At 44.3% G+C, this 23,640-nt stretch overlaps 1 protein-coding gene across 1 annotated transcript in view; it reads left to right on the plus strand.

Moving 5' to 3' along the window:
- Positions 1-1,060: 1,060 nt before the first annotated feature.
- LOC148542678 (solute carrier family 12 member 9-like) overlaps positions 1,061-23,640 on the plus strand; it is a 302,682-nt gene continuing 280,102 nt past the window's right edge. Inside the window, exon 1 of the mRNA XM_088467466.1 lies at positions 1,061-1,566. Coding sequence (XP_088323592.1) covers positions 1,374-1,566 — 193 coding nt within the window. The 5' untranslated portion in view covers positions 1,061-1,373. The remainder of the gene's footprint in view (positions 1,567-23,640) is intronic.

The following is a 23,640-nucleotide window of genomic DNA, read 5'->3' on the forward strand; positions in this document are numbered from 1 at the left end:
GTTAGGAGCAACAAATGAGCAATATGTTCCTGGAACAAACCATGTTGCAATGCTAGGGGTACAAATGCATTTACTTATTTTTTGCAGTCAGGGAAAATACTGGCTGCTTAAACATGTAGAGAACATATACTGGGCAACTTTGTTTTTACACTGAAATTGAGATGTAAGATAGAACATACCCCTTCCAAATTCTAAAACTATCTGCACATAGTCAGTTCTGTTTAATATATAGTAATACAGTATATAGATAGTAGTAAAGTAGAAACACACCAAAACAAATGATTCTTACCACAGCAGGTAGGAGGCGATGCTGGCCAGCACGACATATGATGGAGCCGTGTTACGGAGAGGTTTACTATTTAAAAAATAACTTATTTATTGATCAGAATACAAAATATTTAAAATGATAATGGCCATATTACCAAGTATACAGATTGTATCACTGTGTATTAAATAAACATTATTAAACAGAAATAAGTGATTTTATTTAACAGTTATGAAGAGGAGTGGGCCGGGATACCATGGCCTAACTGTATGGAGAGGCAAAAAATGTCAGGTTTTGTAATATTATCTAATCCATTGCTATATAACACAAAAATGCTCTAAATTTTAAATCAGCATTGAAAGACGCAATCAAATAATTTTATTTCCAATTACTATATTTGCTTACACTCTAGTTGCATAAAGAAGGAATTTCCAGAATGTTATCTGCAGGGCAGGCTTCTTGTGATAGAGCAGTAATAGTACTAGATGATCATCTGGGCGTCACTGGAATAAACCATGAGATCAGCTGACAGTATGTGAAGTAACATCCAAATACACCCAGTTACTGTATTTTACCTTAGGGCTAGAGAAGAGAAAGAGGGCGGTGTAATGACAGCGTGACTGTAAGAAGCTGGAAGCACCTACACACAGCAGCATTGTATTTCCTGGTGTTCCCTTCCCCATGCTGAGTGCTACTGGGGGTGACTCTGACATGTCATATCACTTCCTTTACCTCCAGGTATATACTCTCTGTTACAGTGTCACACTGACACCAGGACAACATAGACAGCAATAACCACCACGGCGGCGGGGTCACAGCACTTGTCACCTCTGTGTGACTGTCCGTCTCTACACGTGGGGAACTTCTCCTGGCATTATCCAGCCTACAGTACGCCCAGAGGCAGTGCTCCTGCTAAAGCCGGTAACATTAGTTCGGTTGCTCTGCTCATCACAGGAGGTGGTGCAATGGGCGTGAAGGGACAGGGTCTACCTGCTGCTCTGTAACTTACTGTACGGCCGTGGGCTAGGAGCGTGTGTCAGTGGACAGGCGGTTATCAGGGCGGAGAGACACTGAGGGGAAACTGCTCCAGCGGCCACCCAACAGCACCATGGCTGAGCGGAGCCCGCTGCTCGCTTACCGGCTGAACATATCCACAGAGGTGAGTGCGGCCGGGGATGGAGCCGCCCGGAACCCAAGGAAAGCCGAGCAGCGCTCAGGTTCACGGAAACTCTCCACCTTCCTGGGGGTCGTGGTGCCCACATTGCTGGCCATGTTCAGTGTGGTCCTCTTCCTCAGGGTTGGTAAGTTATTATACACAGTACTGTACTGTATGTATTACTGTCCTACTCAGTTCTCGTATTTCTCGTTTCCGCATGTTACAATAGAAAACGCCTCACACATCTGTTTTTCTGCCAAATACTAAGAAACTTTGAGAATTGTTGGTAACTTTTATATGCCTCATGCCAAGGTAAGTGTATATATATATATATATATATATATATACCGTGTATACTCGAGTATAAATCGACCTGAATATAAGCCGAGGTACCTACTTTTACCCCAAAAAACTGGGAAAACTTACTGACTCGAGTATAAGCCTAGTGTGGGAAATGGCAGCAGCTGGTAGTGCCCCCAGTAGTAATTCCCCCTGGTTGTGCCCCCAGTAGTAATCCCTCCTGGTAGTGCCCCCAGTGGTAATCCCCCCTTTCAGTGCCTCCAGTAGTAATCCCCCGCTGGTAGTACCCCCAGTAGTAATCCCCCCTTTTAGTGCCCCCTGTAGTAATCCCCCACTGGTAGTGCCCCCTGTAGTAATCCTCCCCTGGTAGTTCCCCCAGTGGTAATCCCCCCTTTTAGTGCCCCCTGTAGTAATCGCCCCCTGATAATGCCCCTTGGTAGTGCCCCCTGTAGTAATCGCCCCCTGGTAGTGCCCCCTGATAATACCCCCTGGTAGTGGCCCCTGTAGTCATCGCCCCCTGGTAGTGCCCCCTGTAGTCCCCCCCCCCTAGTAGAGAGAGACGTGAAAAGAATAAAAAATAAATAAACACTTACCTTAAACTCCCGCTCCTGGTCCCGCCGCTGTCCGCTCCTCCGGCCGCTTTGCATGGGAGAGACGTCGTCATGACGACGTGTCTCCCATCACCCACTGCGGGAGCCGGAAGATGGCTCCCGCAGTGGGAGCAGCAGCAGCCGCTGAGAGTCTGACAGACTCTCAGCGGCTGCTGATTACACCAAACACGCAGCTGCCGGCTCCGGCGGCTGTGTGTTTGGCAGTGTGTAGCGCTGACCGAACTCCGTCCGGTCAGCGCTACACTTGACTCGAGTATAAGCCGAGGGGGTACTTTTTCAGCACATTTTTTGTGCTGAAAAACTCGGCTTATACTCGAGTATATACGGTATATATATATATATATATATATATATATATATAATTGAATATTTTTATTATTATACTTTATATTGCACCAGAGCTGTAGTTAAACTTTTTGGTGCCCTGTGCCAGAAAGAGCATTGGCGCCCCCCTCATTTTTCAAAGGGACATAATGCACCCAAAAAAGGGCCATGGCTTCATGTTGAAGGGCCAGGGAAGAGATAGGAGAGGCCAGGAGATGCTGGGGATGAAATAAGAGGAAGCTACAAGCAAGAATGATAATAAACAGAAATTTGACAGGCCCAAACAGCACCCCCTGACATATGGTGCACTGTGCGATGGCACCGGCCGCACTACCCTAGCTACGGCCCTGTATAGCACCACAAAGGGTCTGCAGCGCCTAACAGTATGAACGAAACAAGAAAAAGGTGACTTACAGTACCAAACATTGCAGAACATGGACAAGGTTTATAAACATTGCTGCAGCAGCAGTCATCATACCCAAATGAGCAGCAAAACCTAATGTTAGGTACTGTTGAAAGGGCAGTGGGAAGGAGATGATGGTATACGTGACTGAAGGAATAGCACATGAGGGAAGATAGCACTGCTCTTGAGGGCTTACAATCTAAAGAATATATATAATGTATATCCATCTATCTAAATCTATATCTTGAATATCACTTCTATGTCGATGACACCCAACTCTACTTCTCCTCTCCTGACCTCTCTCCCTCCCTCCTCTCTCGGGTGTCCAGATGCCTCTCCGCCACCTCCTCTGCAAGCTTTCTCAAACTCAACATGGCCAAAACCAAACTCATTGTCTTTCCTCCATCTAGAGTCTCCTCTCCTCCCGATCTCTCCCATCACTGTCGGCAGCACCACTATCTTCCCCGTTCACCATCTCCACTGCCTAGGTGTCATTCTTGACTCTTCCCTCTTCTTTGCCTCCCATATTCAATCTTGCTGTTTGAGCTCTGCAACATTGTTCGCATCAGACCTTTCTTTTCCCAGGATGCCACTAAAACTGTTGTCCCCTCACTGATCATTTCTTGCCTTGACCACTGCAGCCTTCTACTTACCGGCCTCCCCCGCTCCCATCTCGCTTCTCTCCAATCTGTCCTCAACACTGCAGCCAGACTCATTTTCATTGCTGCTCCATATCTGCCTCCCCCTATGCTAAGCCCTGCCCTGGCTCCCCTTCCCCTACAGAACCTTCTTAAAAATCCTCACTCTCACATATAAGGCCTTTCTAACTCCACTGCTCCTTACATGTCCCGCCTCATCTCCATACCTAGTCCCTCCTGCCCTCTCCAGTCGGCCGACAACCATCGCCTTTCCTCCATCCCGGTTACTGCATCTCACTCCTGTTTCCAAGATTTCTTCCGCATTGCCCCCTAACACTGAAACGATCTCACCCATGCAATCAAACTTTACCCAAGCCTGCATAGATTCAAATGGGCACTGAAAACCCACCTGTTTGTAAAAGCGAACCCTTCCACCATGTTATCATGCAACGTACTTCATCCTCTAGCTTCACCCAGCCTTACTACTCTTGCCTCCTGCTCTTAAACACACTATCAATGGCTGACTCCCTTTCACTAGCTCACTCCTCATGTTATCCATCTGTCGCCCCTTCCCTCTAGATTCTAAGCTCCTAGAACCAGGGTCCTCCTCCTTCCTGTTCCCACAGCCTACTTCCCTTGCACACCAGCGAAACTCTACACCTCCTCATCTGCTCTAATCCTGTTAGTTGCACCGACATTGGGTACAGGTGTAAACCTACGCTGAATATTCCCTTCCTCCTGTAGCTGTACTGTGTATTTTAGTGCTCATTGTTATTGTTTACTGTAGTGTTCTACTACTGTACCGTTTTACCTGGAAAAGGATTGAAATACCTGTGGCTGTTCAGCCGCCGGTTCAAATCCCAACAGACGTTGCCCAATGGATGAAAATCCCGACTGGGGCAGGTAAGTACCCTAACCCTCCCCTGTCCCCCCCCCTAACCCTAACCCTCCCTTAGTGGTGCCTAACCCTAACCTCCTCTCGGGGGTGCCTAAACCTTACCCTCCCGGGGGGTGCCTAACCCTAATCTTTCCCTGGGGGTGTCTAACCCTAACATTCCCACCTAGGGGTGCCTAGACCAGAATCAGTATGATTTACTGCCGGATGCATGGCCGGCGGTTCGAATCCCGACATCAGCATCCCGTCAGCAGTGAGAATACCAATCGTCCTAAGGTAAGTATTTGCTAACCTATTGTACCCCCTAACCCTAACCCAACCTTATGGGTGCCTAACTCTAACCTACCCCCCCAGTGCCTAACCCTAATTCCCCCTCTTAAGTGCCTAAACCTAACACCCCTTCCCCGCTGTCTAATCCTAATTCCCCTGGGGGGTGCCTAACCCTAACCACCCCCTGGGGGTGCCTAACGCTCACCCCCCCTTCCCCAAGCCTAAACCTAACCTTCCGGGGGGGTGCCTAACCCTAAGTCCTCTGGGAACCCTAAACCTAACCCTCCCCCCCCGCGGCTATCCGCGTTCGGTGCCCGGCGCCCCTTCGATCGGGATGCCGGCCGTCGGTCTTCCAGCGTATGTTTGATGACAGGCGTCGGGATTTCGACGCCTGTCTTTAGACCCTTGCCGGGATTAGACAGTCGGGAAGCCGGCGATCGGGATTAGGTCCGCCGGCTTCCCAACTGCATACCCCTAGACCTAATCTCCCCCCTCCCAAACATAATCCTAATCCCGCTAGACTCCCTAATCCTAGCCCTCCCCTCCTGCTGCTAACACTAAGGGCGCCCCATACTTACCTTCGTTCGGGCTGGTGTCCTCGGTGGTCCGTCGTCGGGATTAACATAGGCGGCGGTATTTCGATGTTAAATCCCTTGCCGGGATTCCGCTGTCGGGATTGGTCTCATAACTACATCCCGTGTTACCTTGTGCTATCTGATTGTTTGCCCTATGTACGGCGCTGTGGACCACATGTGGCGTCCTATAAATAAAATGTAATAATATCTATCTATCTATCTATCTATCTATCTATCTATCTATCTATCTATCTATCTATCTAAATACTTCATAGAAAGTGCCCACTCACATCTATACAATTCAACACAACAACACAACAATATATCCTGTAATATCTGTGTAGATAGTAAGTTCTGATGTTATCAATTCAGTGTTCATTAGGAAACATGTATTATAAGCACATTTTATACTAGATTTGAGTCTGCAAAACTGTTCTTCAAAATATTTACCTCATTCTGCATTTGGCTGCGAAAAGTACACAAGTTACGCAGAGTTTGGCCTCAATTGTTCCCAGCCCTATCAGAACCACACCACACAGAATGAACTGGCCTTCATCATCCTGATGCTCTTCTCCCAATGTACATTATGTAGACAAAAGTGATTGGACACTGGCAGCAAATAGATCAACCAGATTTTATTGACGTCAGTACTTTGTAGATCCATCACGTGCATTGATTACTGAAGACACCCATCTTGGAAAACCGTCCACAAGTTCCTGGACAAAAGCAGGTGGCATGTTTTGCTTTTCCGCCTTAAGTACAGTGACCAACTGTGACACTGAAGAAGGTTTAGTCAGCCTAGAATGTACCAGTTGCTGCAATTCGTCCCAAAGGTTCTCAGTGGGGTTAAGATCTGGACTCAGAGCTGGTCAGTCCATCCAGGTTACCGAATTTTCTGAATACCAGTCCACCGTCGCCCTGGAAACATGACAGTTGGCATTATCATCCTGATAAAGACATTTGTTGTTTCCGTTGAACTGCAAGTGCATGGGCCTCCCTACGAAGTGTTCTTGTCGAAACTACCACATTAGAGGCCATTTGGAACTCGTGTGCAATGGTATACATTTCGCTTGCGCAGGGGTGTCAATCACTTTTGTATACATATTGTATATTATACATTTTATCCTAGATTTGACTTCATGCTTTTATATGGTGACTGATACTCAACGTCCATAAACTACAGTGCATGACAATAACATTAAAATCATTTTATTTATATGGTGCTTTTCTCCAATAGTACTCAAGGCACCTTACACTTAAGGATAACTGTACATAATACAGTGAAAGTGAGTACAAAAATAGTGGTAACAGTGAAAAAGACAAAAAAAACCCAGAACAGTTCAATATTCAAACACCAACTGTCACCCCAAGTGCTGCCAAACATTCCTGGCAGTTGGTTTTACTTTAATCTATCTGCTTGTGTGCTGAATATTTCATCTGATATGAATCCAGTGACATTAAAAAAAGAGTAATGTTTGCTCCCTCATTCTGCTTATTTCCCTATTCACTAGATTTACAATGTAAAATAGTAGGCAGCCAAGAGGGCTTTCCACTTTGTTGAAACAATTTTGCATCACTATACAGAACAGTTAATTAACCCGTATTGCTACATTTAGGGCCGTATTCAATTAAAAGCGAACAGCCGTTTTCGGCGAAACTTTTTTCGCCGATGACGTCATTTTCGCCAATTTCATTTATCCCCGTTTTCAATTTCAGCGTCTTTTTGCAATGCAATGTAATAGATGAAAAAGTTTTGCCTATGAGTGCCCCCAGTAGTAAGCACCCTGTAATGCCCCCTGTAGTAAGCCCCCTGTAGTGCCCCCAGTAGTAAGCCCCCTGTAATAAGCCCCCTGTAGTGCCCCCAATAGTAAGCCCCCTGTAATGCCCCCTGTAATAAGTCCCCAGTAGTAAGCACTCTGTATTGCCCCCAGTAGTAAGCCCCCTGTAGTAAGCCCCCTATAGTGCCCCCCCCACGCGCACGCACACACACATACAAAAAAATGTCAGCGTCTTTTCGCAATGCAATGTAATAGGTGAAAAAGTTTCGCCTATGAGTGCCCCCAGTAGTAAGCACCCTGTAATGCCCCCTGAAGTAAGCCCCCTGTAGTGCCCCCAGTTGTAAGCCCCCTGTAGTACGCCCCTGTAGTGCCCCCAATAGTAAGCCCCCTGTAATGCCCCCTGTAATAAGTCCCCAGTAGTAAGCACTCTGTATTGCCCCCAGTAGTAAGCCCCCTGTAGTAAGCCCCCTATAGTGCCCCCCCCACACGCACGCACGCGCACACACATACAAAAAAAAATACTAACCTTAAACCCCGCTCCAGTGCCTGCTGCCATCCGTCCCCGGCGCCCGCTCCTCGGAACTATGGGAGTGACGTCATTACGTCACTCCCATAGTGCACTGCGGGACCCGGAAGCTGGAGTGAAGGAGCTGGGCGCCCGCTTGTAACACACTCAGCGGGCGCCTGGCAAATGCGACCGCACCCCCTGCACCCTCCGTAGTTACGCCACTGGAGGTGGAGCGCCGATCAGCGGCGCTCCTTCTCTATGCAGCTATGGGTGACAATGGAGCCAGGTGCCCCCTTTAGGGCTGGCGCCCAGCGGCAAATGACTCCATTGTCTACGGGAGTTCCGCCACTGCAGAGGACACTCCAAGCACTTTGAAAAACATGGGCGAAAAAAAATCAAAGTGGGGGTACAAATTCAAAAACTAGCAAAATAGCCTCTGGGCTGGGGGGGGTCTGCAAGTATGGGGGAGGTGTTTTTTGAATCGCAGGTGTTTGCTGAAGGTGCGTTTTTGGCGCTTTTTAATACTTGACTTTAGCAACTTTAAAATATGCTTGCACCCATTTTCATGTACCCCAAATTTGATGGGAATACTTATTTTCACCCAAAAGTTGCAAAATTCTATTCTTCACCACTTGCTGAAAGACGCTAAATAGTGCCTATTGAGACCATTTAAAAACCCCAAATACCTTTAGCAGGGCTATTCGGGGGTACCCATAGTGATCCCCCATGTCAGTGCATCTTTTGGGGGGTGTCAGGCTGATTTCCCCAAAACTGACAGAACTTTCCGTCGATTTCAGTTTCGCCGGGTCCCGTTTTTGCCGATTTGGAAGTGAAAACGGGGATAAGCGGGGATGAGCGCAATACTTTTTCGCACCCAAAACCAGCGATGACGGCGAAAAGTCCGGCAACGGACTTTTCGCTTCTAATTGAATACGGCCCTTAATCTGAAATGTTATTCAACCATAAAAAAACAAATATGCTGAACTGGAAAAATACTTCACCCTCTAGCTAGTGCTATGGCGTTTATGAAAGGCATGTGTCAATTCTAGCTCTGCTCATTTAGCTTTGTCGTAGCTTATATGTGATATAATTGTGACATTGTGAATGTTGGCCTCTGTTTCAAATAAATTTCACCACTAGCCAAACAAACAGTAATTAAAATAGTTTGAATAAAAATCATTGGCATTTATTAACAATTTCTAAACAATTCTGTTTTACAAACACTGTAAATTTCATTACTTTTCACTTCAGTACTAATTTTGCGAGTACATAGTAACAATCGGTTATGAATGTGACAAAAGCAGAGGTGCACTGGAGAAGTCATTGCTCTCTGCTCCCTGCTCAGGTTAGCAGCATACAATGCCAATGATTTCAGAGTTGCATATTTAGAGGTGTCTGGAGCTGATCATCTATCACAGAGAGCTGTAATGAACTTGAGTTGGTGAAGGCTGCTTGGGTCTGGAGATGATACATTAGGGAATCCATAGAGATATCTTGGTCAGGCAAAATGGTCACATTCCCTACCTAGAAAATATTTACTCAACACATAGGATTTTTATTTTTTCACACAGCGCTAATATATTTTTGAGTACCTTCTGCACAAGTACAATTTTCTCAAAATCTTTATTGTAAGGGAAAATGTTCGGGACTTGCTTCAGGATGCCTTGGACACCCCCCTAATGACTAATTATATATATATATATGTATATATATATATATATATATATATATATATATATATTGTGATAGGATCACTGGTAAAGTGGTCTGTGGCAGGTACATTTGTCCCAGATTCCTGTCTTTTGTGTTTTAAACCCCCAGGAGAAAGTCTGCAGTGTAGCAGGCTTGAGTTTCGGCTTTTTGAAAGCCGGTTTGGGACCTGGGGGTTGTGGGTGAGAGGAGAGGGAGGGCTCCACCCACGGCCACTCCAGGTTTTGGTTCTCGCAGCCTGGTAACAGGCTTGATTGGGTTCCCACCTGAGGATGGCCAATATATGCCTAGTGTGTTGAGGGCTGATTGTCTCACCTGGGAGAGCAGACAGGGAGTTTGCTCAGAGACACTTGGATACCTAACTGTGAGTGTTGTGCTGTGCTTTTGTTGCTGGCGAGGGCATTAGGCCCTGCCAGGTTCTGGTAGTGAGGGAACTACCTGTGAAGTTAGTGCCCCGACAGGGCTAGGATTTATATTTATGTTTTCTTTATGTTTCTGACATTGTACAATAAAGACTGGCGCCGACCAGCTTGTACTTGCATCCAGACTGGTGTGCTGCTTCCCTGCTGCTGTGTGTGTGTGTAAGGAAGGAGTCCTCTACCCAGGAGAGGGACCCCCTAACCACATTGTGTCACAATATATATATATATATATATATATATAAATAATGGATTCTTACTTGCCTTGCGGTACTGTTTTTGGAACACACTAGTAATCTCTAAAACTGCAGTAAATATTTGCATCTCAGATTAACACTTCGGGGTCAATTCCATAAGGAGCCAGCGGGGCAAAGTGCCGTTGCAATGGCGTAAAGACACTGGCAATGGTGCCTCTTCTCGCCCCCTTCTCACCCCTATCTCACCCCGGACACATATATTTTGTAAGCTGTTCTTTGGGACTGCAAATAAAAATCATTCAGACCCGGGCTACCTAAGTGCTCCATATGCTTGCACTTACCTGCAGGGTGAGCTGACTCACATCTAATTGAATCGACCCCCTTATGTAAATAAAGAAAACAAGAAAAGGTTTCTTGCTATGCGGCACATAACATAATACCTTTTCTTGCTTTTTGTTTTGATAGTGCTTATATTCATTCCATAATTAGCATCCAGGGTGGCAATCAGAAATATGTGATCACCAGTATTTCTTACTTCTTATTCCAGTGAATATACTACTGTTCTTGTTGGTGTCCAGTATACAAGCAAGAACACATTCTTGTGAATAATGTATAAAGCAGACCTCAATAAGACTAGTCTTTAAAGAGGCCCAATTTGTATAAGAGATAGACAGTGATTAGTTAGACAATGTCTAGATAGACACCTGATGTTAGACAGGGAAAAAAGTTAGACACAAACAAAAGTCAGACACATAAAAGTTAGACATGTAAAAAGTTCGACAGGTACAAAAGGTCGACAGGGTCAAAAGTTCGACATGAAAATGGTCGACACAAAATGGTCGACAATTATTTTTTGTTTTTTTAGCCCTAATCTTCACCCTAACCCTAACCCTCCCCTTGGTGCCTAACCCTAACCCTGGAATCGGTATGAATTACCGCCGGACCCCTGCCCGGCGGTTGGAATCCCAATATCAGGAGGCCTGCAGAGGAGGAAACACCGATCGTCGAAGGTAAGTATTAGCTAAGCTAACCTATTTCTAACCCCCTAACCCTAACCCTCCTTTAGGGTGACTAACCCTAACCTTCCCCCCAGTGCCTAACCCTAACCCCCCCTCTAAGTGCCTAAACCTAACCCCCCATTTCCCAGCCACCTAAACCTAAGCCCCACCCTCCCTCCCCCTAGCCTAACCCTAACCTCCTGGGAGGGGTGCCTAACCCTAAGTCCCACCCGGGAGCCCTAAACCTAACCCTCCCCCCCCCCCCATGGTTGTCCGCAGCGGCGCCCGGCATCACTTCGATCGGGATGCTGGGCGCCGGTCTTCCGGCGTCGGTAAAATGACAGGCGTCTAGATTTAGACGCCTGTCATTTAACCCTCGCCGGGATAAAGCAGTCGGGAAGCTAGCTGTCGGGATTAGGTCCGCCGGCTTCCCAACTGTATACCCTAACCCTCCCTCCTGGTGCATAACCCTATCCTTCTGAGTAAGTGCCTAACCCTAACCCTCCAGTACCCTAAACCTAACCCTAATAAAAAAAAAAAAATGTGTCGACCATTTTTGTGTCGATCTTTTTCATGAACACACACAAAAACCTTAGCCCTAACATGCCAGGGAGCTTGAAAAAGGCTACAGCAGCAGCCGAAACGCGTTGCTGTTCTCTTAAATAGCTACTGGAGTTGCTCCCTAATCAAGATTTCTGTGGCTGACTGACTGATAGCCATTTTACATCCTCCTTTCACGAGACTTGCTCTTATTGCTGAGCCGCGGTTGAGCCAGAGGCGGGGCTTGCCATCTGAGAGACTGCGGGTGCACACCGGATCCCCGTTCACAGTTCATACTGTGATATCACAGTACGGGAGCCAGTACCATTATACCGCTAGTCGGAGGTCCCAGCGGACGTCAGCACACAGACGGAGACTGACAACGACCCCAAAGTCACGGTGTGCTGCAGCACATCCAGCCCTGCCGGACGCCAGTTCACTGGCCTGCTTTGCTGAACCACGCTGAGCCATACAAGGTCTAGTGTCCTGACCACCCAGGGACTGTGCAGATCATCCACAGGTATACCTCTGGCTCTTACTACATCTAAGTTACAGATTCATTTGTGGATTGTATGCTCAGCATTTCACATCTTCGTTTGAGATATTATTTTATTGCTTGGGACTTTGTCATATGTGCTGGACTTATTACTTTAACAGGCTCCAATTATTCATGTTCATTTATTGATGGGGAGAGCTTCCATTTAGCCAGGCTGTGCCTTTGCCTTCGTTATTATACCCATTGCTAAGCACACCTAAAATAGGTTTCTGCATTATCCGGGACCGCTTCTGGTACAGATCATAAATATATTTTTGCACAACAGTGGATTGAGATACTAATATCGGAGCCTGATCAACTCCTTATATTTGTATTCACCTTTTATGTTTGCTATATTGTCCATATTTCATATGGCACATTAGCTGATTACATGTGACTACTGGTTTTTTTATATATGTACATTTTTTATGTGTGTGACATTATTTTTTAAACATTATTTTCTAAGACATTAAATTGTGTTTTATTGCACAGATGTGTTATTCCTATGTTCCTATGTGTTATACCAGAGCGCAGTGTATTCCTTATATCGATCTTTTTCATGTCGAACTTTGGACCCTGTCGATCTTTTGTACCTGTCAAACTTTTTACATGTCTAACTTTAGTGTGTCGAACTTTTATCCTTGTCTAACTATTAACTGCTAAACATCTGGTGTCTATCTAGACATTGTCTAACTAATTACTGTCTGTCTATAGTCCGGAACCCTCTGTATGGTGGGTAGTGTATGGCAGGACTTTCAGTGTGGTGGCCAGTCTATGACTGGACACTCATTGTAGTGGCCATTATATTATAGGACTTTCTGTGTGATGGCTAGTGTATGGCAGGACTCTGGCCCTGATTCAGAGCTGGACGCTCTGACAGCATAGCTATAGCGAGCGGCCAAAAAGATGGTCGCAATAGTCAAGACCATCGCGACCATTGGGCTTGCAACGAGACCCTTGTGGTAGGGTCTCGTCTGCCGCAAGCCCTGGAGTGCTTTTGGCTCTATCACTTGTGATGTCAGTGGGGCCGGCCCCAGACGGTAGGCGTTCCCATGGCAACACCTCCGTCTGGCCAGCCACGCCCCCGGCACGCCCACCAAAGGGGGCGTGCTGTCACTCACCATCGACAGCACGCCCCCTTGTAGCGAGACCCATGGCGACGGTTTGCCCGTTGCTATCCGGGTCTCGCGCATGCGCACGACGGAGCCGGGTCCGTCGTGCGCATGCGCACTGGCCCAACATTGACCCGCTTGCGAGCGTTCAGCGCTCGCGAGCGGGTCTGAATCAGCCCTCTGTGTGCTGGCTAGTGTATGGCAGGATTCTCATTGTGGTGGCTTGTATATAGTTGGACTTTCTGTGTGTTGGCCAGTGTATGGAAGGACTCATAACGTGGTGGCCAGTGTTTGTCAGGACTCTGTGTGTTGGTTAGTATATACAAGGCATGTCAGTGTGGTGGTTTGTGTAGGGCAAGGCTCTCATTGTGGTGGCTATTATATCTACTTGCCATCTGATGGGCTGCCATTTGCTCATTCATAAAGAAGACTGCTGAGAGCCATCAGTACCATCTAGATGACACGAGTGCTAATTTGAATATAGCCTCAGACAGGAAGCTTTTGTTCTTGGAGCTGGTAGATAGAACGGAGAATTCACAAGTCTTAACAATCAGTAACAAATAAACAGCAAAGGGGGATGCAAAAGATTGACATGGAAGAGTTTACACCATAGGGGTTCCCCTTCAACAATGATCTATTTGGCCAAATACACAGTTGCTTTCTGTAACATCATCATGATGCGCTGGCTTCTACCTATGGCTGTGATTCAGGCTCCGACGTCATTGCTATCGCAGCTGCTAACATGGTATCAGCTGCGAAAGCACTATTATGGTAATACAGCATCCTGCTTCCTGCATGCATTACTGATCCGAGCTACGTCCATGGGGTCACTCTAGCCGACCGCTGCAGATACACAAAAGAGGCCAGGAAATCTCTGTCAGTCAACGGAGATCCTGACCTCTTCCCTCCCACCCAACGGCAGCGATACGCCTCCGTTTTGGGAGACAGAGGCCACTCTGCATGTGGGATCGCAGACCCGTACTGCACATGCTCGGTATGGGGGATGCGCTGGTGCAGAGGGATCACGAATCGAGATGTGCGCTAACCAATGGCTAGGCACACACCTCTGAATCAGCCCCTATAAGCAATACTTACATTAATCTTACAGTAAAACTATATTGAAGAAGTCTGTGACATGCATTCAAGGCATGCTGAAATGGATGCACCTAGACATTGCTTACACATGACAGTGTGATTATGAACATGCTCTTTTTCCTTCATTTTTTTCATCTAAAGAACTATCATACTTTGCTGCACTATTCAATGAGGAAATGAAATTGAGACTTTTGAATGTACTGTATATTATGTAAATAAGGGTGTGAGTACTGGTGTATTACCTGTGACTTAAGGGGTTTTCCTGATGCTCTGTGCCACATGGGCATATGCTTGTCATGTAGAAATTCTATTTATTTGCACCAGTATTGTTAGTAGTATACAGCAGTGTATGGACAATACTACAGTGTCATGTTACATTGCATACTGGATAATTTATTATGGGGCTTCAGTTATCCTGGTTGTTATATATACGGGGGAGGTAATACTCTGGCTGCTACACAGTAGGGGGATGAGAACACTGGCTAAAACCATGGGTGGAGGGAACACCCTGGCTGCTGCTATAACATAGCACATTAGGGCCCTGGCTGCTATAAATTGTTGATACTAGCTGAACAACGGCGGGACTGGAATGCTGGCTACTATACTGTATGGGAGGGAGCATTGGATGCTATATGGTCATGCTGATAAACTGGAGAAGTGGCTCTAGCTGTCATAAAGCAAGTGCATTGTGGGGAAAGTATTGTTTGATTTAACTTGGGTATGAATTGGTTAGTATGTAGTGGATGAAGGTACACCAACGATATACATTATTGTGGTGGCTATAGTGTTAGTATTCTGTTGGGACAATAGTGCTGTTCTATTCTGAAGGTAACAGTAGATAGATAGCCAGGTAAACTATGCAAATCATTTGGGCTGTATAAGATCTTTGATGTTTGCACCACAGATTTTATCTATTTATTTTTGCAGTTTATTTCATGAGGGATTTGCATAAATTTAATTATTCTAAGTTTTTGCTCTGTTGCTGCTTTTATTTAGCATCTTATATGTGCAGATTAAAAATCAAGTAAAGCCTTTATTTAACAATATACAAATCAAAATGATTTATTTATATATAAACATCAAAATCTTTATAGTGTTGAGCTAATTAATATATCAGAAATAACATAAGCATTTATATGTAACTAAGGGGTCTATTTACTAAGCCTTGGAGAGAAATAAAGTGAACTGAGATAAAGTACCAACCGGTCAGCTCCTGTCATTTTTCAAATACAGCCTGTGATATGGCAGTTAGGAGTTGATTGGTTGGTACTTTATCTCCGTTGACTTTATCTCCATCCAAGGCTTAGTAAATAGACCCCTAAATTGGTAAAACATGACTGCTGTTGGTTCTATCCCTAAGAGAAAGCAGCCATTGGTTAGAATTTTTCTTCTCTATCCAGCATGAAATAGATATACCACAGAGTTTAGCCATAGTGACTGGATAGTTAATATAAATGCTATACAGCAGGGGTGGGGAACCTCGATGTGATGTCACATGGGGCGGGGCCACAATCGCCAGTGATTACAGCAATGCCCAAAGCATCCTGAGGATGCTCCGGGGAGCTGTAAGGGCAGCGGTGTGACCGTCTGAAGCTTCCTAAGGATGCTCCAGGTGGCATTGCTGCATAGTTTCTGGCTGCAGGGTGCCATTCTAAGCACCCTGCTAGCCAGATGAGGCTAGCAGAAAAAAACTCAGAGGGCCAGAGCAAATGATTATACGGCCCCCGGGCATGAGGTTCCCCATACCTGCTATACAGGATGTGAAGACTTCTGATTGTTGGGTTCATACACAGGGACAGGACATGGCAAACTACCTGACATTTTGTATTTTTTGTTTATACACATTTGTCCGGTTCTATTGGATGCTTGAAAACATATTTAAAAAAACATGAATAGGGATCGTTGTGAATGCAAGTAGACATTATTAGACAACACTTGTATATTCCATCATCCATTATCTGTATTATCTGTGTAGCATAAGCGAGCTGTTTTCCATTTAGATTAATGGACCTTATTTGGATTTCTTATAATAATCAAAATGTTACACAGATCGGGCCACAACAAAGGCTCAGGAATGCCATCGACTACATTCACATGGATATTTTTTAGGTGAACTACATTCAGTAGTCTGGAAAATGATGAATTCATTGCTATTAGATTCACTAGTAGTTGTTGAAGCAGATTTAAAATTATTTAGTTAGGTTAAAAGCCATTCTGTGTGGACATAAATTACAGGTTAAACCAGTTAATGAATTGCCTTAGCAACTGTGACGTCTTCATACTATAATAAACAACCAAGATAATATGCAGGAGCCACAGTGCAAATCAATATGAAAACCTAATATAAACAATGTATTGTGTACTAATATTTATAATAGTCAATAGACACATATGTGTTGTCACACAACATATTAATCATTGTATCTTGATGATAATTTTCCCCTTGACACATTGGGGGAATGAAATGAAATGTGATGTTGAATAGTGCCGGGAATGAGTGCTTGGAGTTATTCTATTGGCAGTGCTGTAAACCTGCGACTAGAGGATTTCTGTTTGCACCTTCCTGAGGTATGAGCAGAAATCCGACTAAACTAGTGCCACGGTGCTAGTTGTGGGCTTATCACATGTGCTAACAGCACTGCTCCCGGCACATAAGTTGGAGAACGTCATCTACCGAGACTAAACCCCTGTCATTAGGCGTGGTAAACTGCATATCCCAACTTAAGTGTCGGCACGTTGCAGTCAATTGAATGCTCCAGGAACTACCTCTATTCAACATTGCATTTAATTGCCTTCCTCCCTTAGAGCCTATCCCAGATCCACATACATACAGCAAAAAATCCTTGTCTTCTTACAGGTGTGCCAGTTTTAGAGAGAGTACTGTTGAGTAATCAAGCAGGAAACTTGGGCCCTCATTCAGAGCCGTACGCTCTGAGCAGAGCGCACGCTCTGAATGAGGGCCGTCCTCTATAACTATGGAGCGTCCTCCTGGACGCTCGTATAGCTGTGGGTCACCACCCACAGCCTATACGAGCGTGCAGTTTGATGGCCGCGATGGTCGTGACCATCGCGACCATCGAAACTGCATACAAAAGCCTGTGGTTGAGTTTTTCAACCACAAGGCTCGGAGTGATTTTGGCTCTATCAGAGCCAAAATCACTCCCACTGACATCACTAGTGATGTCAGTGGGCCGGCTTCTGACGGGAGGCGTTCCCGTGGGAATGCCCCCGTCAGGGAGGCACGCCCCCGGCACGCCCACCAAAGGGGGCGTGCTGTCAGTCAACATCGACAGCACGCCCCCTTTGAAGAGACACTACGAGCGAAGGAAAATCCTTCGCTCGTCGCGTCTGGCACATGCGCACGACGGAGCTCCCTCCGTCGTGCGCATGCTCAGTGCAGAACATCGACCCACTTGCGAGCGGACAGCCGCTCGCGAGTGGGTCTGAATCAGGCCCTTGGTGTGCTAGAGGGGCTTTCCCTTTACAAACTTATACAATACATTCCCACCTTCAGCAACACCATAATTTAAGCAATCAGGTCCTCCCCTTAAACAGACAGTTGGACATAAGTTTTCTTAGATCACAGGTAACCCACCTGGCTGAAAGATTTAAGGTGCATCTGTCACTTTAGACGGTACTGCAACTTAAACAAGGAAAAAATGGAGATTATACAAAAACGTCACATAAAGTATAAAAAATATAAAGTTTCATACATTCCTTAAATTGGATGAAATTCCTCCATGGACTTTTCCCTAGAGTGTTTCTGTTTCTTATTTCATTGGAGTTTCATATATGTAAATAAATGAGTAGAACTGCAATGGTGTAATACAGTATACTGTATATATAAAAGACTTCCATTAGTCAGTGATGGCCCACTGCAGGCATGCAAAAGTCACTGTATAGAGTGATGTGTGTATTTGACAATTCCACTACCAAATGTATCAGAGGGAGAGCCACCAGGAAGCGAAGCTCATATAGTATTGCATTCACAATCATCACACTTGAGATGCACATCTAATGGTTTCTGTAAAAGACAACTCCCTTTTTCCAATACTCTGTAGATTCTGCAATCCTCCAGATATGTATACCCATAAGGAGGGAAAGGGAAAACCATATAGTGTAACACAGCAAAATTAAAAACACAGCCTAACCCTAACCGTCCCCCGTCTGCAGCCTAACCCTCCCTCCTGCAGCCTAACCCTAATCGTTCGCCCCCTGCAGTCTAATCCTAACCAGGTCACATGGTTGTGACATCATAACAGGTCCTTTAACCCACTTGGATCTAGCGGATCCAAGTGGACTAAAGGACCTGTTATGATGTCACAACCATGTGACATTCTTCTCTTTTTTCCTTCTGTGTCATGAGGTTTTTCCCATCAAGTTCATTCACGGGTTTTATAGCTTGATTAGCATTATCGTATTCACATGTTTTAAATTTATCTCTCACCTCTTTCACTTATATTGAAAAGACTTCTCACATACAACTTTCTGGTTATGATAATTGTTAAGGCTATCCTTGTGCACAATTTTTAGGAATCCATTACTTCTTGTTTCAGCATTTCATTCATTGCGAATTGTAAGCAGGTCACATATTTAGAACTATTTATTTTTTTATAAATATCACTAGTCCAGGCAGCACTGTGATCATCTGAGGGAATAATTGACTCCAGGATAACCCTTGCATTTTAATCACAAATAGAGCATTCTTCCATTTAATCCTTCATTCAGTAGTCATTTGTTGATTTATCCAAGTAAACAGGTCAGCATTTGTAACAAGTTACTGTTTTTTACTTTTCTAAAAAAATAAATGTCACAAGTCCCATTCATTGCATTTGCGTTATTGCATTTATCTTAGTTTACCCACCTCTCACAGGTTATTTATTTCCTGTCCTACTGTAATTCACACGTGAGATCATTCAGGTTGTAGGATGTGCACAGTTTGAAAGAAGCATTTGGAAGAAGAATTTAATATGTAGCAGAGAGTTTCTTCAGTAAAGTTATATGACTTTTTAACAGACCTCACATAAATATTAACCTCTGCTGTATGGAGCAGATTTCAAAACATTTCAGGTTTTGATCTTGTTAACGCTAAGTGTGTATTCACTGAAAGTGGGGTAGTTTAAAGAAAAATGTGCTAAAATATTAAATTAGCCTAAAAAATTACCATATTTTATAAAAATAAAGGCATTGGTTATGAGTCAGTGATTTTAAAGTATTTTATTTCATGTCTCAAAATGCCCTTAAATTAGTTCATATTTTTTATATGATTGGAAGAAACAGAAAGTGGAGGTAAACGGTTCTAAACTGCAACAAAATATGCTACAAAATGACACTTTTACCTCAAGTTTATAACTGAAAAGTGGTGGTATATCATTTTTTTAAATAGAATATAAAGTTAATTTACCTCTATTTAAGGACAGTTTACCTCCTTTGTTTCCTCTGCTTTCTATATAACACTACTTTACAGTTGGTGGGTATACACAGATTAAATATGAAAAGAATATGCCAACATCTATACTTATGATAAAGTTGTAATGGTTGTGTCTGTACATAGAATTTTTTTGGAGAAATGTACTCCTTGGGACTGTGGGTCTGATTCACTACGGATCGCAGGATAGCGTATACACACAGTTTTACTACAAACTTATGCTAATCCATAGCAATCGCAATTCCGCACTACATAAGGATGCCCACTTCACCTACACGCACATCCGTAATGTTTAGCAAGACTGCGAAAACATTGGTACAATCGAGTACCATTGAAGCCTCACGCATAGTTAAGACAGGTCAGACCTTACTCAGGAATTGCCTACTTAAGTGCACGCTATGAGGCTTCAGGCTGCGTATGGCATTGCAGTGGCTAATTTATGCACGCCCATGCAACTCGTTGAAACGCACTGGCATGCCTGCGTTCAGCTGACTCCCCCCTCCGTCACCACCCACAAAAGGCACTTCCTGACATTCACTCTGCAATGGGTCTGCATAGTCACTGCGATTATAGTCCTGATCACAGTGGCTAGTTCACGCACTGCGATGCACGCGCAGAACGCAACAATCTGCCGATTACGTGCGTATAAGCAACTGCGTTCCTTGCTGAATCAGGCCCTGTGTATGAATAGAAATATTCAGGCTCCTCAAGTCCAAAATAACTATATGTGTATAGTTTTTGCCTTCCACTGCCTCTTTAAGAACAGTGACAATGGGGGTGACTTTCGGTCACTGTTAAAAGAAAACTGGTAATCAACTGAATGGGGTTCAGGAAGCACTTTCACTTTAATGTCAGCAAAAATAATATTTTCCAATGGCTGACCACATCTTTTTAGAGCAGCACATGTTGACTCTACATGTAGCTTTTGCTGTTTGTTGTATAGAAGACCATGTATTACCAGGATGTGCTATACTGTAGTGTGCTTGATGGATTGTTGGGTTCTGGCCGGGAGGACCTTTTCATTTATCACACATAGATCATAGATATTAGCAAGTTTAGTGAATGTTTCTTATTCTGAATATTCTAAAATGTTTTCAACCTAGAACCTTGGTGCTACATGTTTATCTTTTCACTTTACATATATATTGTATATGGGAATTAGAGCTAGTATGTCTAGACATTAAACCTAATAATATTGCCTCCAGGGGTTAATATGCATGGCAGGATTTGATAAGCAGAACTAGTTAGGAAAGGTATCTCAATCCTGCTCTTCTTCTTCTAATCTTACACAGCTAGAAAATAATTAATTTAACATGGGAGAATTTTCTCAGGAATTATCACTAAGTGAATCCTATATTATTTATTATTATTATTTATTACCTGTTATTAATATTCCGCAGCGCTTTACAGAGAATATTTGACCATTCACATTAGTCCCTGCCCCAGTGGAGCTTACAATCTATATTCCCTATAACATTCACACACACATACACACTAGGGTTAATTTTTGTTGGGAGCCAATTAACCTACAAGTATATTTTTGGAGTGTGGGAGGAAACCAGAGTACCCGTAGGAAACCCAAGCAAGCACAGGGAGAATATACAAACTCACAGGGCCATGATGGGAATCGAACCCACAACCTCAGTGCTGTGAGGTAGTAATGCTAACCATTGTACCGTCTGTGCTATATCTTGGAAAGCCACTGGTTCACCAATTCTTGCCCATAGGTTGAGTGGAACTTAAATTGTATATCTTGATTTTGGACAGCTGTAGTCATGCTCTAAATGCCAAATATATAATCCTAACCCTTTTAACAAATTAGCTGATTAATAAAGGTATCACTTATATGCACACACGAATACACTCCCCACCTGGCTACATGAATTATATAAAAACAGAGAAAAATAAATGTAGACTTACAACTTTACATCAGACTAATTCCTGCTATAATAAAGAAATAATGGACAATAAATGTAGACTTACAACTTTACATCAGACTAATTCCTGCTATAATAAAGAAATAATGGACAGGGTGACAGAGGCCTTTAAATTACAATAAGCATTAAAAGCACCTGGGCAAGACGTTTTTCAATTGTTATATGTTAAAATATTTGCTCCCACTCTGGCCCCTTGCCAGGGGCGTTTCTAGAGAGGAGGGGGCCCGTGTGCAGTCTCCGTCACAGGCCCTCTTCTCTCCACCCAGCGGCCGACAGCGCACTGAGCTGTGCGCGACAAGCGCCGGAGTTATAGACTCTGGGCACTAGAGCGTGCCCAGAGGCTATAATGAATGTACAGGTCACCGGGAAAATGGCCGCGGCAGCCATTTTCCCTGTACTGCATATGCGCAAGCAACGGGAAAATGGCCACCGCGGCCATTTTCCAGTCGTTTTACAGCGACGGACCCCCGCGCCAACGTCGGACTCCAGAGAGGTTAGTAATACTATGGGAGCAGGGTGTGCGGTGTGGGGCCCCCCTGGACCCAGGGGCCCGTGTTCCCCTGCACCCATTATAGATATGCCCCTGCCCCTTGCCACCTTTGTTCAATCTTACCCTCAGTGGAGGTCAATTCCAGCCAGACATTGCACATGGTAAAATCATAGTGTACCGTAAACCAAATAAAGATTTCATAAGTGTTTTAGACTGGATCTGTATTCAAACTGAATAAGATCTTTTATGAAGCTTTCATCCCTCCATTCATAGCACAATACATAAACTCAGATGTCTTGTTCTCAATCTATTCTGCAATGTTGGGAAAGCATTCAGAGGATATCACGCCCTTTCTTGTTTCAGAACCTGGATTTCTGAGAGAGTATTTATACACCTTCATCTGTCCAAAGCTAATTGCTCTTTGCTTAATGACTATATTATCCAGGATTTGACTAGATGTGAATCTCCGTATGTGACAAACCGGAGCACCCGGAGGAAACCCACAGGGAGACTATGCAAACTCCATACAGTTAGGGCCGTGGTGGGAATGGAACCTAATAAGACCTCAGTGCTGTGAGGCAGTAACCATTATGCCATCCGTGCTGCCCAATTTTAATTATTGTAAATAAAATGAATCTCTGTATATTTTGTGGTTTGTAGGATTGATGCCTCGTTTACCATTCAAGACTCTTCCTATCAGAATTCCTGAACAAATAATAAAGGATCTACAGTCACGTTGTAATACATTTCTTTCTAGGATCAAGAAGTCAGTTGTTAGCCTGGCACATTGCCCCTACACAAATCACAGGATACACATAAAAACCTATCTTGTAACGAGTGCTTTGGAATGGTTATCTTAGTTCCTGAAAAACAGAGACTGCTTCAAAGTTTACCACAAACATACTGACTATTTAGAGTAATGTGAGTGATAGTCTCTCTAAGAATACTCACTCACTCACTCACTCACTCACTCACTCACTCACTCACTCACTCACTCACTCACTCACTCACTCGAATTTGGTATCTGTATTAGTTGAAAATAGTCCAGCCTCATTTACTAAATTACAAGAAAACATGTAGCTTCCACACTCATCTTTTTTTTGTTAATTCCTCCACATTTACCACTTTATTCAGTTTAGCTCACTGAAAGGGGCTATTAGGCAATTAAAATTTTTTGAGAATCGTTGCTTATATTAGGGGAACATTAATGGGGGTATTTCTTATCTATAATCAGAGAAGAGTTTTATCTTTGTGCTGCAGGGCTGCATCCCCCACAGTAAACTGTGCCTCCCCCCGCAGAGACTACTTTGCAGTGGTAGTGACTTCCCATTGCCTACTAATCACATGAAGGACAAGCAGTCCCAGGGGGACGTGTTTTCTCCCCTTGGATTGCCAGTCCAGAGTGCAATAGCGGAAAGCACTTCCCATGGAAAGCCTCTCCCCTGTTATACCAGTT

The sequence above is a fragment of the Taudactylus pleione genome, unplaced genomic scaffold (assembly GCF_031769625.1).
Source record: "Taudactylus pleione unplaced genomic scaffold, aTauple2 ptg000010l, whole genome shotgun sequence".
NCBI lineage: Eukaryota > Metazoa > Chordata > Amphibia > Anura > Myobatrachidae > Taudactylus > Taudactylus pleione.